Source organism: Neovison vison, chromosome 8 (genome assembly GCF_020171115.1).
Source record: "Neovison vison isolate M4711 chromosome 8, ASM_NN_V1, whole genome shotgun sequence".
In the NCBI taxonomy this organism is placed as follows: Eukaryota; Metazoa; Chordata; class Mammalia; order Carnivora; family Mustelidae; genus Neogale; species Neogale vison.
Genome location: NC_058098.1, coordinates 29756126 through 29768603, shown reverse-complemented (window position 1 = coordinate 29768603; position 12478 = coordinate 29756126). Strand labels below are relative to the sequence as shown.

General features: G+C 39.7%; 1 protein-coding gene across 2 annotated transcripts in view; it reads right to left on the bottom strand.

Annotated features, from left to right (window-relative positions):
- The window catches only part of ATRN (attractin), a 151183-nt gene that overhangs the window by 110177 nt on the left and 28528 nt on the right, over positions 1–12478 (bottom strand). For both annotated transcript variants that reach the window (XM_044263364.1, XM_044263365.1), the window contains exon 2: positions 2886–2969. In XM_044263364.1, the coding sequence (XP_044119299.1) occupies positions 2886–2969 (84 nt within the window). The remainder of the gene's footprint in view (positions 1–2885; positions 2970–12478) is intronic.

Sequence of the window (12478 nt, the reverse complement as noted above, 5' to 3'; positions counted from 1 at the left end):
TACAGTCTTAAATCCGAGTGAGAAAGAGGTTGATGTGTCCAAGCAACATGAAAAAAATCAGTGTGTCTGCAACATAGAAAACAGAGGACACCACACGAGATGAGAAGTGAGAGATGGGCAAGGTGCAACAGCAAAAGCCGGGAGGCCAATTTCAAGGCTATCACGGTGGCCCAGGAAAGACAGGATGGTTGTGTCTTGCAATGGCAGAGATGAAGATGAAAAGGAGAAGGTAGATGGACTGGGAAGGCATTCTAGAGGGAAAACGGGCAGAACTTACTGACAGGCTGAATATGGGGATAAGGGGAAAGAGGAGTTAAAGGTTTTCCTTAGGCTGAGAAGGACCAACCAGGAGCACCCCTTAGGCTGAGGAGGACCAACCAGAAGCACCTTCAGAGGACTGCTACAGAAGGACATCAGATCGGAATGAACTGACAGAAAGCATAGGGGCAAACAACTCCTTAAAGCAGCAGTTCTGGAGCTGTGGGCCTCGCGATGCTGGGAGGGGCCCTGAGACTCTTTGAGGCGGTCTAGGAGGTCAAATCTATGTTCATGATAATCCTAAAATATCATGTGCCTTTATCAGCACGTTGGTATTTACTAGGTGCGGAGCGAGGCGGGGAGAAAGATACTGCCAGCACCTTGGGACAGAGCGAGGCAGAAGCACCAAACTGGACCAGTAATCCCTGTTACTCTTCACCACTACACGCTCACAGAAAAAGGAAAAATGGGTTTTGTGTAAGGGTATCTATATTAAGCGGTAAAAATGACTAATGTCATTGTCTTGAACCACGAGTACACAACTTTTGAATATTTAAAAGGACAGGACAGGAAGTACGGAAAAAGCACTTCTACAGCCCAGCACAGGACAGTGGTCTCAAGGAAAATCACTCTTGTAATCGTTTGGGTGGTGAGCTGAACCAATTGCTCTTTTTCCCCGAACGCCATCTATCATTTTTACTTAAAAGAACAACTAACAGGGTGCCTAGGTGGCTCAGTGGTTTAAAGCCTCTGCCTTCAGCTCAGGTCATGATCCCAGGGTCCTGGAATCGAGCCCCATATCAGGATCTCTGCTCAGCGGGGAGCCTGCTTCTACCTCTCTTTCTGCCTGCCTCTCTACTTGTGATCTCTGTCAAATAAATAAATAAAATCTTAAAAAAAAAAAAAAAAGAACTAACAAACTATGGTTACTCAGACTTGTATATCTGGTAGATACTTTTCTAAAAAAAATGAACAAAGCAAGTCTGTCACTTCAAAGAAAACAACTGACAGTATTTGGTACCAAAGATAAAATGTAGGGGCGCCTGGGTGGCTCAGTGGGTTAAGCCGCTGCCTTCGGCTCAGGTCATGATCTCAGGGTCCTGGGATCGAGTCCCGCATCGGGCTCTCTGTCAGCAGGGAGCCTGCTTCCTCCTCTCTCTCTCTCTCTGCCTGCCTCTCTGCCTACTTGTGATCTCTCTCTGTCAAATAAATAAATAAAATCTTAAAAAAAAAAAAAAAAGATAAAATGTAAGCTTTCAAGCAATTTATGGAAAATTTGCATCTGCCACCCAGATGCAACTTCCCAGTGCTTCAAACTTTCCAGTGAGATTAATGGTGATGTTAACCAAGTGATTTCTTTTCATGTTATGTCATGAAATATATCAAAATTTAAAAGATCTGCATAATTCAGAGAACTACGAGTTTCCAAATAACCCATATGTTCTGCTCCAGAACCATCCAAGGGTTAAAGAGCCATTCCAGAGCATAAGAAAACCAACAGATTTTAACTTAAGTTCCCAAAGTTCATGAACATTGAACACTGTTTCAGATTCCACACTGCAATTCACTTTAAAGAAATTACCACTTGTCAAGCTTTGATGTTTGATGGTGTATCAAAAGAGACCATCCAAAAATATTTAAAAGGGTTATCAAAATCTCCTTCCTTTTTCTACTACATATTCAAGACTAATTTTCTTCACATACTTCATCCACAATAACATACTGTAACAAAGTGAATGCAGAAAAAAATATAATAATCTAGCTATCTTCTATCGAGCCACAGAAGAAATTTTATAAAAATGTAAAACAATACCATTCTTTTCACTGATTTTTTTTTAAAAATATACGGTTTACTTTTTCATAGAAATGTCACATGGGCTGACATGTAGTAGGTTTTTAAACGATTTAATGAAGAATTTCTTTAATATTAATTTATAATAATAATAATAAACATAGATAAAATCCATACAAACAAAAATTATTTGGAAATCTCAAAATTTAAGAACGTAAAGGGGTCCTAAGACCACAAAGTTTGAGAAACATTGCTTTAAAGATCTGCCATAAAGAGAGGTGCCTGGGGTGGCTCGGCCAAATAAGTAACTGATTCTTGATTCTGGCTCAGGTCTTGATCTCAGAGTCACAAGCTCAAGCCCCACATTGGGCTCCATGTCCAGCATGGATCCTACTTTAAAAAAAAAAAAAAATGCCACGAGAGAAGAAGGAAAAGGCAAGAGCTGGAAGGTATAGGAGGCCCAGAGAAGAAGCCATTTGAACTGTAACAGTTATTTTTATTTTCCTGCCCACAATAAAAATTGGCACTTACAAAAATGTTATAATACTGTAATTGTCTACTGCTTTAAGTAAACCATTTCAAATATTCAAGTTTTAATCATTATAATTGAATATACAAATTTCTGGTATGAACAATTCATTCACGGCTTTAAATTGACACAAAACTTTTTTTCAGATTAACAATGAAGATGAAGAAAAATAAATTCGCTTGTCAGATGAAAAGTTATCAAATAAAATACATTTTAAATACTTTATTTTACAGATTGTTAATTTTGCTTATAAAAAAAAGTAATAACACACTGAGCTTGGAAAATAAAACAGGCATTACTACTTACTGTCCTTCAATGAGCCATGTGCACTTCGTTTTATATTTATAATTTCCAGGTCCATCTGTCACAAACCCTGAAGATCCAGTTAGTCTGTAATGCAAATTAAAAAAAAAAACACTTAGGTCCATCAAAATTTCACATATCAATATCTTTCTTAAAAGTTAAACATAGTGGTACATTAATGCATAACCAGAAGAGAATCACTGGATAGTTATAGTCAGAGTATACTAATCCGGGTGAAAAGAATACTTGCCATAAACTTAAGAAAAGGGGGTACAAATACACTAAAACTAACAGGAATAAGCAAAAACATACCTAAATCTTTCTAGCTGCAACAAGAAATCCATACTTTGTACCATGAAAATGGCTACAAGAACTTACTTATAAATATGAGTTGGTTTTTAAAAAGTAAGATCACACAGTTACAGGTACAACTGTATCTAAGACAGTAACACTGTGGGGAACACAACTGAGATGGGCAAGCACATCAAGCTACAACACATAATGGACCCATCACACTCATCTTCTTCTGAAAGCAATCTACCACACCCCATGAGCAGTGTCCTCCAGAACCTGTCTTCCCTCACTCCTGCCAAGTCTGAAGTTTGTCAGTATTTTTAGGTCTTGCCAATATGATAGGCATATCCTCATATCTCATTAATGTTTGGACTGCTACTAACCCTGAAGCTTGAATATCTTCTCATATGTTTTGGTCATTTGCATTTCCTCCTTTGTGAATTAAAATTCCATATTCTGCGCCCACTCTGCTACCAAGTTGTCTTTTTCAAATTAATGTTTAGGAGCTCTTTTTATATTAAGGAGCTCCCATCTGCATGTTAAATATACTATAAATATATTTTCTCAGTTTACTTTTTTCTTTATATTTTGTGTCTGTTATCTTTTGCTATATATAACTTTTTAATATTTAAGAAGGATGCTATTTCCTTCCTCACTGCTGTTTCTAGATGATTTTTCCTCCCTCTTCCATCACCAGTGTCAGCCTTTCTGAAATAGATGTTCTCCTCTGGATCTGCCTCCCCTACTTTCTGAGTTAACTACTGGCATCCCAGTTACTCCTTCTCACCCACTGATACTAGCATCTAGCTCACTGCCTTCCATTCAACTACATCAACATTCAAGATGTTTCAATCAGAACTCCAGCTCTCCGTTTCTTAACTTCACCATTAACGGTCTTTTCCTCCACCCCAAATGAGCCATCCACTCCTCTGGGCCTCGCCATTATTTGTGAGAGCAAAAGCACCAAAATCTTCATTTTAGGCATCCTATGCTATGGCCACCATATCTTTTGTCTCAAGTTCATTTCCCCTTTTCCAGGAAGTCATCAGCCCTATGGGGAACTCCAATCCACTGATTTCTTCCTGTTCATCACTCACAACCCACACACTTGACTTTCCCCTTACCTAGTTAAGATTCCATGATCCGTCACAATTATCATCACCTGCAAATCCCTTGGCTTCTTTCCCCTTCTCTCCCTCTGCCATACTTACCTGGATATTGGTATTTCCATGACTTATTCCCAATATCCATTTTACCCCCAAATTGTTAGTCTGAGCCAATCATGGTGTTGTGTGTTCCCTGCCAATAACTGACTAGAAATGTGTATCAGTTAAGATTAGGTTCTAGCCCAACTGACAGAAAAATGTAAATTGTAATGGCTTAACCAAGATATAAAGTCCAAAGAAATACAGAGCACATAAGGGAATTCTATAACCAATAGGTTATAGACAGGGACCTAATGCTCTTCTATCTTGTTGCCCTGTCATCCTCAACATGTGGCTTCCACCTAATAATCCAAGACAGCTGCTCAAACTCCAGCTTTTATTTCCACATTCTACCCAGCAGGAAGGAAAAGAAAACAAGATGCACATCCCCTCCAAGTCAAATAGGACAATTCAACTTACATCCCCTCAGCCAAAAGTTACTGACATATCTAAATGGAGAGGGAGGGACGCCTGGGTGGCTCAGTTGGTTGAGCAGCTGCCTTCGGCTCAGGTCATGATCCCAGCGTCCTGGGATCGAGTCCCACATCCGGCTCCTTGCTCGCAGCAGGGAGCCTGCTTCTCCCTCTGCCTTTGCCTGCCATTCTGTCTGCCTGTGCTCGCTCTCTCTCCCTCTCTCTCTCTGATAAATAAATAAAATCTTTAAAAAAAATAAATAAAAATAAATGGAGAGGGAGGCTGGGAAATGTAGCCATTATTCCAGATGACCGTGTACTCAATGAAAAATCAGGACTCCCTTTACTAGCAAAGGGGACAGGGGCCAAAAAGGTCACTGCTAGTCTCTGTCACAGCATGTAATCTAATACTTGGATGTGAGGGCAAGTCTTGATGGAGAGCTTCCAGGAACTATTTTTTCATTCTTAAGAAAGACACTGTGGAAGACCGGGAGATATATCACATTAATCTCCCTGCCTCATCAACAGGCAGCCTCCCAGTGTCAGTTTCTTCAGGAGTTGCCTTGCCCCAAGTCATGCCTGGCCCAGGGCAGCTCAAACCAGAGAGGGTAGAAAGGCTGGAACATTTCAATCCAACACTAAACAACTCTGACACACAATCCTTTGCTCTAAGCTCCCCTTTGTCAGGCCTGAATTGAAGTTCAACTTCTTCCTTTACCCAATTCTGCTTCCTGCCCCTTCCTCTCATAGGTGTTATAACCAATTTGTGCCCCAAACTCCATCTCAGCAACACAGCCATCATGCTACGGGGTTGAACACAAAGGCAACACCAAGAATGATAAACCAAAGGAATGCAAAGGTCCATGAAGAGCAGTACCAACCAACCAACCACAGAGGCCTCTCCAGGTTTATGGGCTAATACAGTTCCCACTGGTTACTGGTTCATTGTGTATGTGTGTGTGGACACAATTTAGGCTCTTCTAGCTCAGAAAGTTTTCTGGTTTTTTACTACGCTTTTTTTGCTCCCAAGAGTTTCTATGTATTTCACATACATAGACATACTCAGGCCTTGGCAAATCAGCATCACTTTTAGAAAAGAAATAGATCGTTTTAATTTTAAATATTCACTGAGTATCTTTAAATCTAGCATTTATATAATTTTACAAATAACGAATAGTTACGATCACAGATAGCCTTTTGTCAACTGAAGGACAATTCTCCCTTTGTAACTTCTCTCCCCAAGTACTCCCACCCACCCTACACTAAGATAAACATTTAACCACCTCGTAAGCATTCCTAACTAGTTTTCTTCATACTTATGAGCCCATGATATATGCACAGCTCTCTTCAATTAATATTTGGCTACACAATTATGCAAACTTTTCTGCATCTTCCTTTTTCTCACGCCAACAAAACTCTGGGAGAATCTCTTCAACAAAACAGGTATGAGTCTCCATTCATTTTTTCCATGGCGCATTATCTTCTAACCTACTGGGATAGCATTTTTTTCTGCCTTTCTCCTAATAACATTCATTTTGTTTTCAGTCAGCTGGCATTATGCACATTGCTGCAATAAATATCTCTATACATATGGCCTTACTTGTGCTTTAATTTCTAAGAATAGAATCTTAGGAGGAGGATTACTGGGCCAAAGGAAGATGAATTTTAATTGTTAGCCAAGCTGCCAAATTACTTCCAAAATGGCTGTAACAATTTACATTTGCACGAGCAGGACGTGAGAGCATGCTCTTCTCCATGTCCCCTCCCCACCCCCCATATTAGATATTCTTGTTTCTTTTACACTGTTAACGTGAAATTCTCTGTGTTCTAGTGAATGGCCAATCGAGTGTTTATTGAAAGTATCAACTACACTTTCAGGTCAAGTTTTATATTATCACTGGTGATGCAGGTACACACACTGGTACTGCCTGTGCTCACTTCACCAGCAGTCACACAAAGGCATCTGATTGAAACAGAAAGACTCTTCAACAATAGGAAACCAGATACAGAGAATTAGTAAGTCCTTGCTTCTACCAAGTTTCCAATTCAAGAATACACTGGGGGTGATTCTGCACTACAAACATACAGGAAAAATAGGGGAACCCTCCATAAGAGGCGGGTTTCAAAGGAGCCACCTTATTATTATTTCTTTTTAATTATTATTAAAGTACATTGGTATTATTACCAAGCAAAGTGGCCTATTAAAAAAAAAAAACCCACAAACCTCAACTTTTCTCACCTGTTTAGATTTTCTTTGTAGTCAAGTGTGTTGGACATCGATAAACTTTGATCAAAGTTCCTCAGACATTAAAAAAAAAAAAAAGACAATCTATCATAGGAATGTGAATCAGTACTGATTCATGTGTAAATTCAGTTTATTGAATGCACTATTCAACTCCCTCATATTCTCCCATTACCTACTAGACCTATTTCTGAGAAAGGTGTATTGAAATCCCACACCATGACACATTTACCATGTTATTTTTGCCTTACTTAGCTATTTAGCCAAATAAGTTTATAACTTTTAGACTGTCATAAACTGTCCCCTTTATCATGAAAATAACCATTTATATAGTTTGATGTTCAGGTTTCATCTTGTCTATTATTATAATTACTGATTTTTTGCTGTTATCTTCCTGGGCCATAGATCTTTATTCAATTCTTTATTTTTCATATTTCCTCATCAAATTTTCAAAAGTTTCTTTTTTCTAAACAGGACATGGTTAGGTTTTGTTTCTTAACCTAGCCTGACAGTTTTACGGGCATAATATAATTTTTCACATTTCGTGTGACTGCTATACCGATTTGCTTCCTTCCAACCAAAATTTTAAATCAATCTTAGAGAGGAGCAATTTATATACAAATGGCATCTTAAATGTACAATTTCTTTTTTTTTTTTAAAGATTTTATTTATTTATTTGACAGAGAGAAATCACAAGTAGGCAGAAAGGCAGGCAGAGAGAGAGAGAGGGAAGCAGGCTCCCTGCTGAGCAGAGAGCCCGATGCGGGACTCGATCCCAGGACTCTGAGATCATGACCTGAGCAGAAGGCAGCGGCTTAACCCACTGAGCCACCCAGGCGTCCCTTAAATGTACAATTTCTAAAGTTGTGACAAGTGTATATACATGTGGAACCCTCCCAAACAGCACATAAGACAGGTCTGTTACCCCCAAAAGTTCCTTCATACCACTTTGCAGTTAATCTCTCCCAACACTGATCTTATTTCCATCACTACAGACCAGTTTTATACAACATGATTTAATAAAAGCGTACAGAGACACTCCTGTGCCTTGCTTCTTTTGATCAGCCTGATGCTTCTCAGTATGATGCGTATCAGTAGTTGGTTCCGTCCCATTGCTGAGTAGCATTCTACTGCATGAATATACCACAGCTTGTTTATTCATTCTCCTGCTGATGGACACTTGAATTACGTAGTTACATGAATAAAGCTGCTAAGAACACTAGTGTGCAAGCCTTTGTGTGGACATGTGTGGACACTCCTCTTGGATAAATAAGTAAAAGTGAAATCACTGGACCAAAACTGATATATCAGATTTAAAGAAACTGCCATAATTGTTTCCTAAGTGGTTACACCATCTTATACTTCCATCATCAAGGAATGAATCTTTGCTGCTCCCAGGTCTCCCAGTAATCCCCTTGTCTCAAGCTCTGGTGAGATTCTCCCCATCGACTTAGCAACATACTGACCTTGTGGCAGTCAGGAAGATCTACTATATATCACACCATCCAGGATCTGAAGCTTTACAGTCTCTGTCCCTTGCTACACTGGACCGGCTATACACCAGTTCTCTGTCTGGGAGGATCACAACAGATCCTAGATCCTAGAGTTTCCTATAGGTACCCCCAGCAAGCTGGTTCAAGAAAAGCAAAGTGCTTGCAGTTGTGAGAGCCAGGGAAGCAAGACTCACTGAGGCTGCGATGTTCTTATCAGGCGGCTGCCATGTTCCTCATATCCCTCTTGGCTAAAATCCATTTATGTTTGGATTTTCAGCTGCTTTCAAGTAAAACCACCCCAACCACTAATTTTGCCAATTCTTTGATGGAGCATCTTCCCCTAATAGTTCAGAAATCAGGATATACTATAAAGTCAATGGCATGTCACAGTTTAAAGGAACTGGTTTTTCTTTCTTAGTGGTACACAAGATAAAGGTGCACTTTACATTCAATGGCATCTTAGCAAGTTGAAGTTACACATACAGCAAAACTCCAAACCTGGTTGAACCCAACTCTGCTTACTCTGTGCAACCAAGTAGCTGGCTTAAACTAGAGACACAACGTGGGACGCCTGGGTGGCTCAGTTGGTTGGACGACTGCCTTCGGCTCAGGGCGTGATCCTGGAGTCCCAGGATCGAGTCCCACATCAGGCTCCCAGCTCCATGGGGAGTCTGCTTCGCTCTCTGACCTTCTCCTCGCTCATGCTCTCTCTCACTGTCTCTCTCTCTCAAATAAATAAATAAAATCTTAAAAAAAAAAAAAAAAACTAGAGACACAACGTTGTGCTGACTCGTCTCACTTCACATTTATAAACACACATCTCAAATAGGTTCTCAGCATTATAGGAGAATGATCCTTCCATTTTCCTGGCCAGCTCATTTTAATGCCTTATTATCTTTCAACTTCCCAAATCCTCTTCCCTCTTTCCAATTTCAACTGCTGATCAGTGGATTGCTTTACTCATTTCATGTGTATTTTCCTCCAGTGGAATGTAAACTTCATAACGGTAAAGATTTTTGTCTCTTCTGTTCTCTATTTCCAGTGCCTAGAAGCGTGCCTGGCATCTTAATGACACTAAGTGGATAGTGGTAGAAGAAATAAATTAGGGGAACTACATCTTCTTCCCATTACTAAATGCATGTGCTTTCCCCTGGTTACAACGGATAAACTATCTAAATTCATTCAGGGTTAAATCCTCTACCTGGATCCAGAATTCTCTTCTCAATCAAGGGCACCAGCAGAACAAACCTGATTCCAACCCCAACCCACACTTCTCTCTACTGGATCAGCATGAGATGAGCTTTCGGATTTCCTCCTTAAAAAATAAACTTTCAGGGTGCCTGAGTGGCTCAGTGGGTTAAAGCTTCTGCCTTAAACTCAGGTCATGATCCCAGGATCCTGGGATCGAGCCCCGCGTAGGATCTCTGCTCAGCAGGGAGCCTGCTTCCCCCTCTCTCTCTGCCTGCCTCTCTGCCTACTTGTGATCTCTGTCTAATAAATAAATAAAATCTTTTTTTTTTAAAGATTTTTTATTTATTTATTTGACAGACAGAGATCACAAGTAGGCAGAGAGGCAGGCAGAGAGAGAGAGAGAGAGAGAGAGAGAGAGAGGAAAGCAGACTCTCCGCTCAGCAAAGAGCCCGATGCGGGACTTGATCCCAGGACCCCGGGACCATGACCTGAGCCGAAGGCAGCGGCTTAACCCACTGAGCCACCCAGGTGCTTTTTTAAAAAATAAAATAATAAACTTCCTTCATCTTAGGTTCCACTTGTGCTATTATCACTTCTGTGCTTTTACAGCAAGTCTTGAGAATTATCTACTCTCACTGACAACTCTCTAACCTACTAATTTCTTACCCCATTTCAGCTAGTTAGCTTTAACCCTAACTTCCCCAGCCCCTTAGTTAAGGTATATGAGCCTCTGAAATAGTTGATACCTCTTTCTTTAAAAAAAAAAAAAAAAAGAAAGAAAGAAAGAAAAGAAAAGAAAAATATTTTCTTTATTTTTGCTAGGGAGAGAGAGGGAGCACAAGCAGCAGGGGGCAGGGGTGTATGGCAGGCAGAGGCAGGCTCCCCACTGAGCATAAAGCTTGATCCCAGGACTGGGGACCATGACGGGAACAGAAGGCAACACTTAACCGAGTGAGCCACCCCAGCACCCAATGCCTCCCACTTTCTTAAAATACTTTTTTGGGGCGCCTGGGTGGCTCAGTAGGTTAAGCCTCTGCCTTCGGCTCAGGTCATGATCTCAGGGTCCTGGGATCGAGCTCCATATCGGGCTCTCTGCTCAGCAGGGAACCTGCCTCCCTTCCTATCTCTCTCTGCCTGCCTCTCTGCCTACTTGTGATCTCTGTCAAATAAATAAATAAAACCTCTAAAATAAATAAATAAATAAAATCTCTAAAATAAATAAATACTTTCTTCACTTGGTTTCCAAACCACCACCCCCCACCCCCGTTCTCAATTCACAGCTTCTTCTCAGTTCCCTCTGATAAGCCCACCTTCATGTCCCAGTCAGCCTCTAGTTATAGGAATGCCCCAGGGCTCCACCTCAATCTGCTTCTCTGCACGAAGTCATACTGATCTCATACTATTGAAAAACATTCAATACTACCTATATATATTTTTAATAATTTCATCTCTGTGATAGCGCCATCATTCTCCTGGTTATCCCAGGCAAAAACTATGAATAATACAAGCATATCCTCTGTTCAAAAAAAAAAAAAAAACTTTCATTTTTTTCCTTTCCAGTATTTATGACTTTATTATTTTTCTGGCCTTATTGTAATTAGTTAAGATCTGTTATGACATGGAAAAGAACTGGTGATTGGTAAAAACTGGTGAGGTCTTGTTCTCAATCTCAGGGGAAAACTTTCAGTATTTCACCATATGTTCTTTGTAAAACCCTTACTTAATACCAGATTAAGGAAGTACCTTTCTATTCCTAGTTTACTAAAGATTTTTAACATTAGTAAGTGTTGAATTCTAGTTTTTTTTAAACTGTGTATCTAATGATCATTTGCTTTTTCTCCCTTATTCTATTAATTCTGTGAATGATATTGATTTTCAAATATTAAATTGACACTGAATTTCTCAAATAAACCCAAGTTGATCATGATTCTTTTTATATTTTGCTGGATACAGTATGCAAATATTTTAAATCTGTTTTACAGCTTCGTAAGTTAAACTGACCTGCTTTTTGTTAAGTTTTGATAACAAAATTATCTGGAACAGGAAAGGAATTTCACCTATTTTCCTATCTGTAGGAGAGTCTAAGATTGGTGACATTTCTCTTGTAAACGTTTGGAAGAATTCACTTGTAAAACCTTCTGGGCCTGGAGATCTCTTTTATGCAAGCTGGTCTTACTAGAGTTTGCAATTTCATCTAAATTTTTCAAATTTATTGGAATAAACTTATTAACTAATATCCTACGATTTTTCCAATGCATGTAGGATCTATAATGATGTCCTCCTTATTATTGATTGGTAATTTGTTTTTTTATCAATTTCTCCAGCAGCTTATCAATTTTTTCTTTTTTAAAGATTTTTTATTTATTTATTTGTCAGAGAGAGAGGGAGAGAGAGCGAGCACAGGCAGACAGAGAGGCAGGCAGAGGCAGAGGGAGAAGCAGGCTCCCTGCCGAGCAAGGAGCCCGATGTGGGACTTGATCCCAGGACGCTGGGATCATGACCTGAGCCGAAGGCAGCTGCTTAACCAACTGAGCCACCCAGGCGTCCCTCAATTTTTTCTTTTCTTTCATACATATATATTTTATTTAAATAATCTCTACGACCATCCAGGCTCCCCTCAATTTTGCTTTTTCTGTTCTAATGACTTTGAGTATATTTTTGCAGTTTTTGTATTTTCTTGAGTTGAAACAGATCACTGACTTCCACCCTTTCTTCTTATTTAGTATATACATTTAAAACCCTTTCATTCTCAGCATTG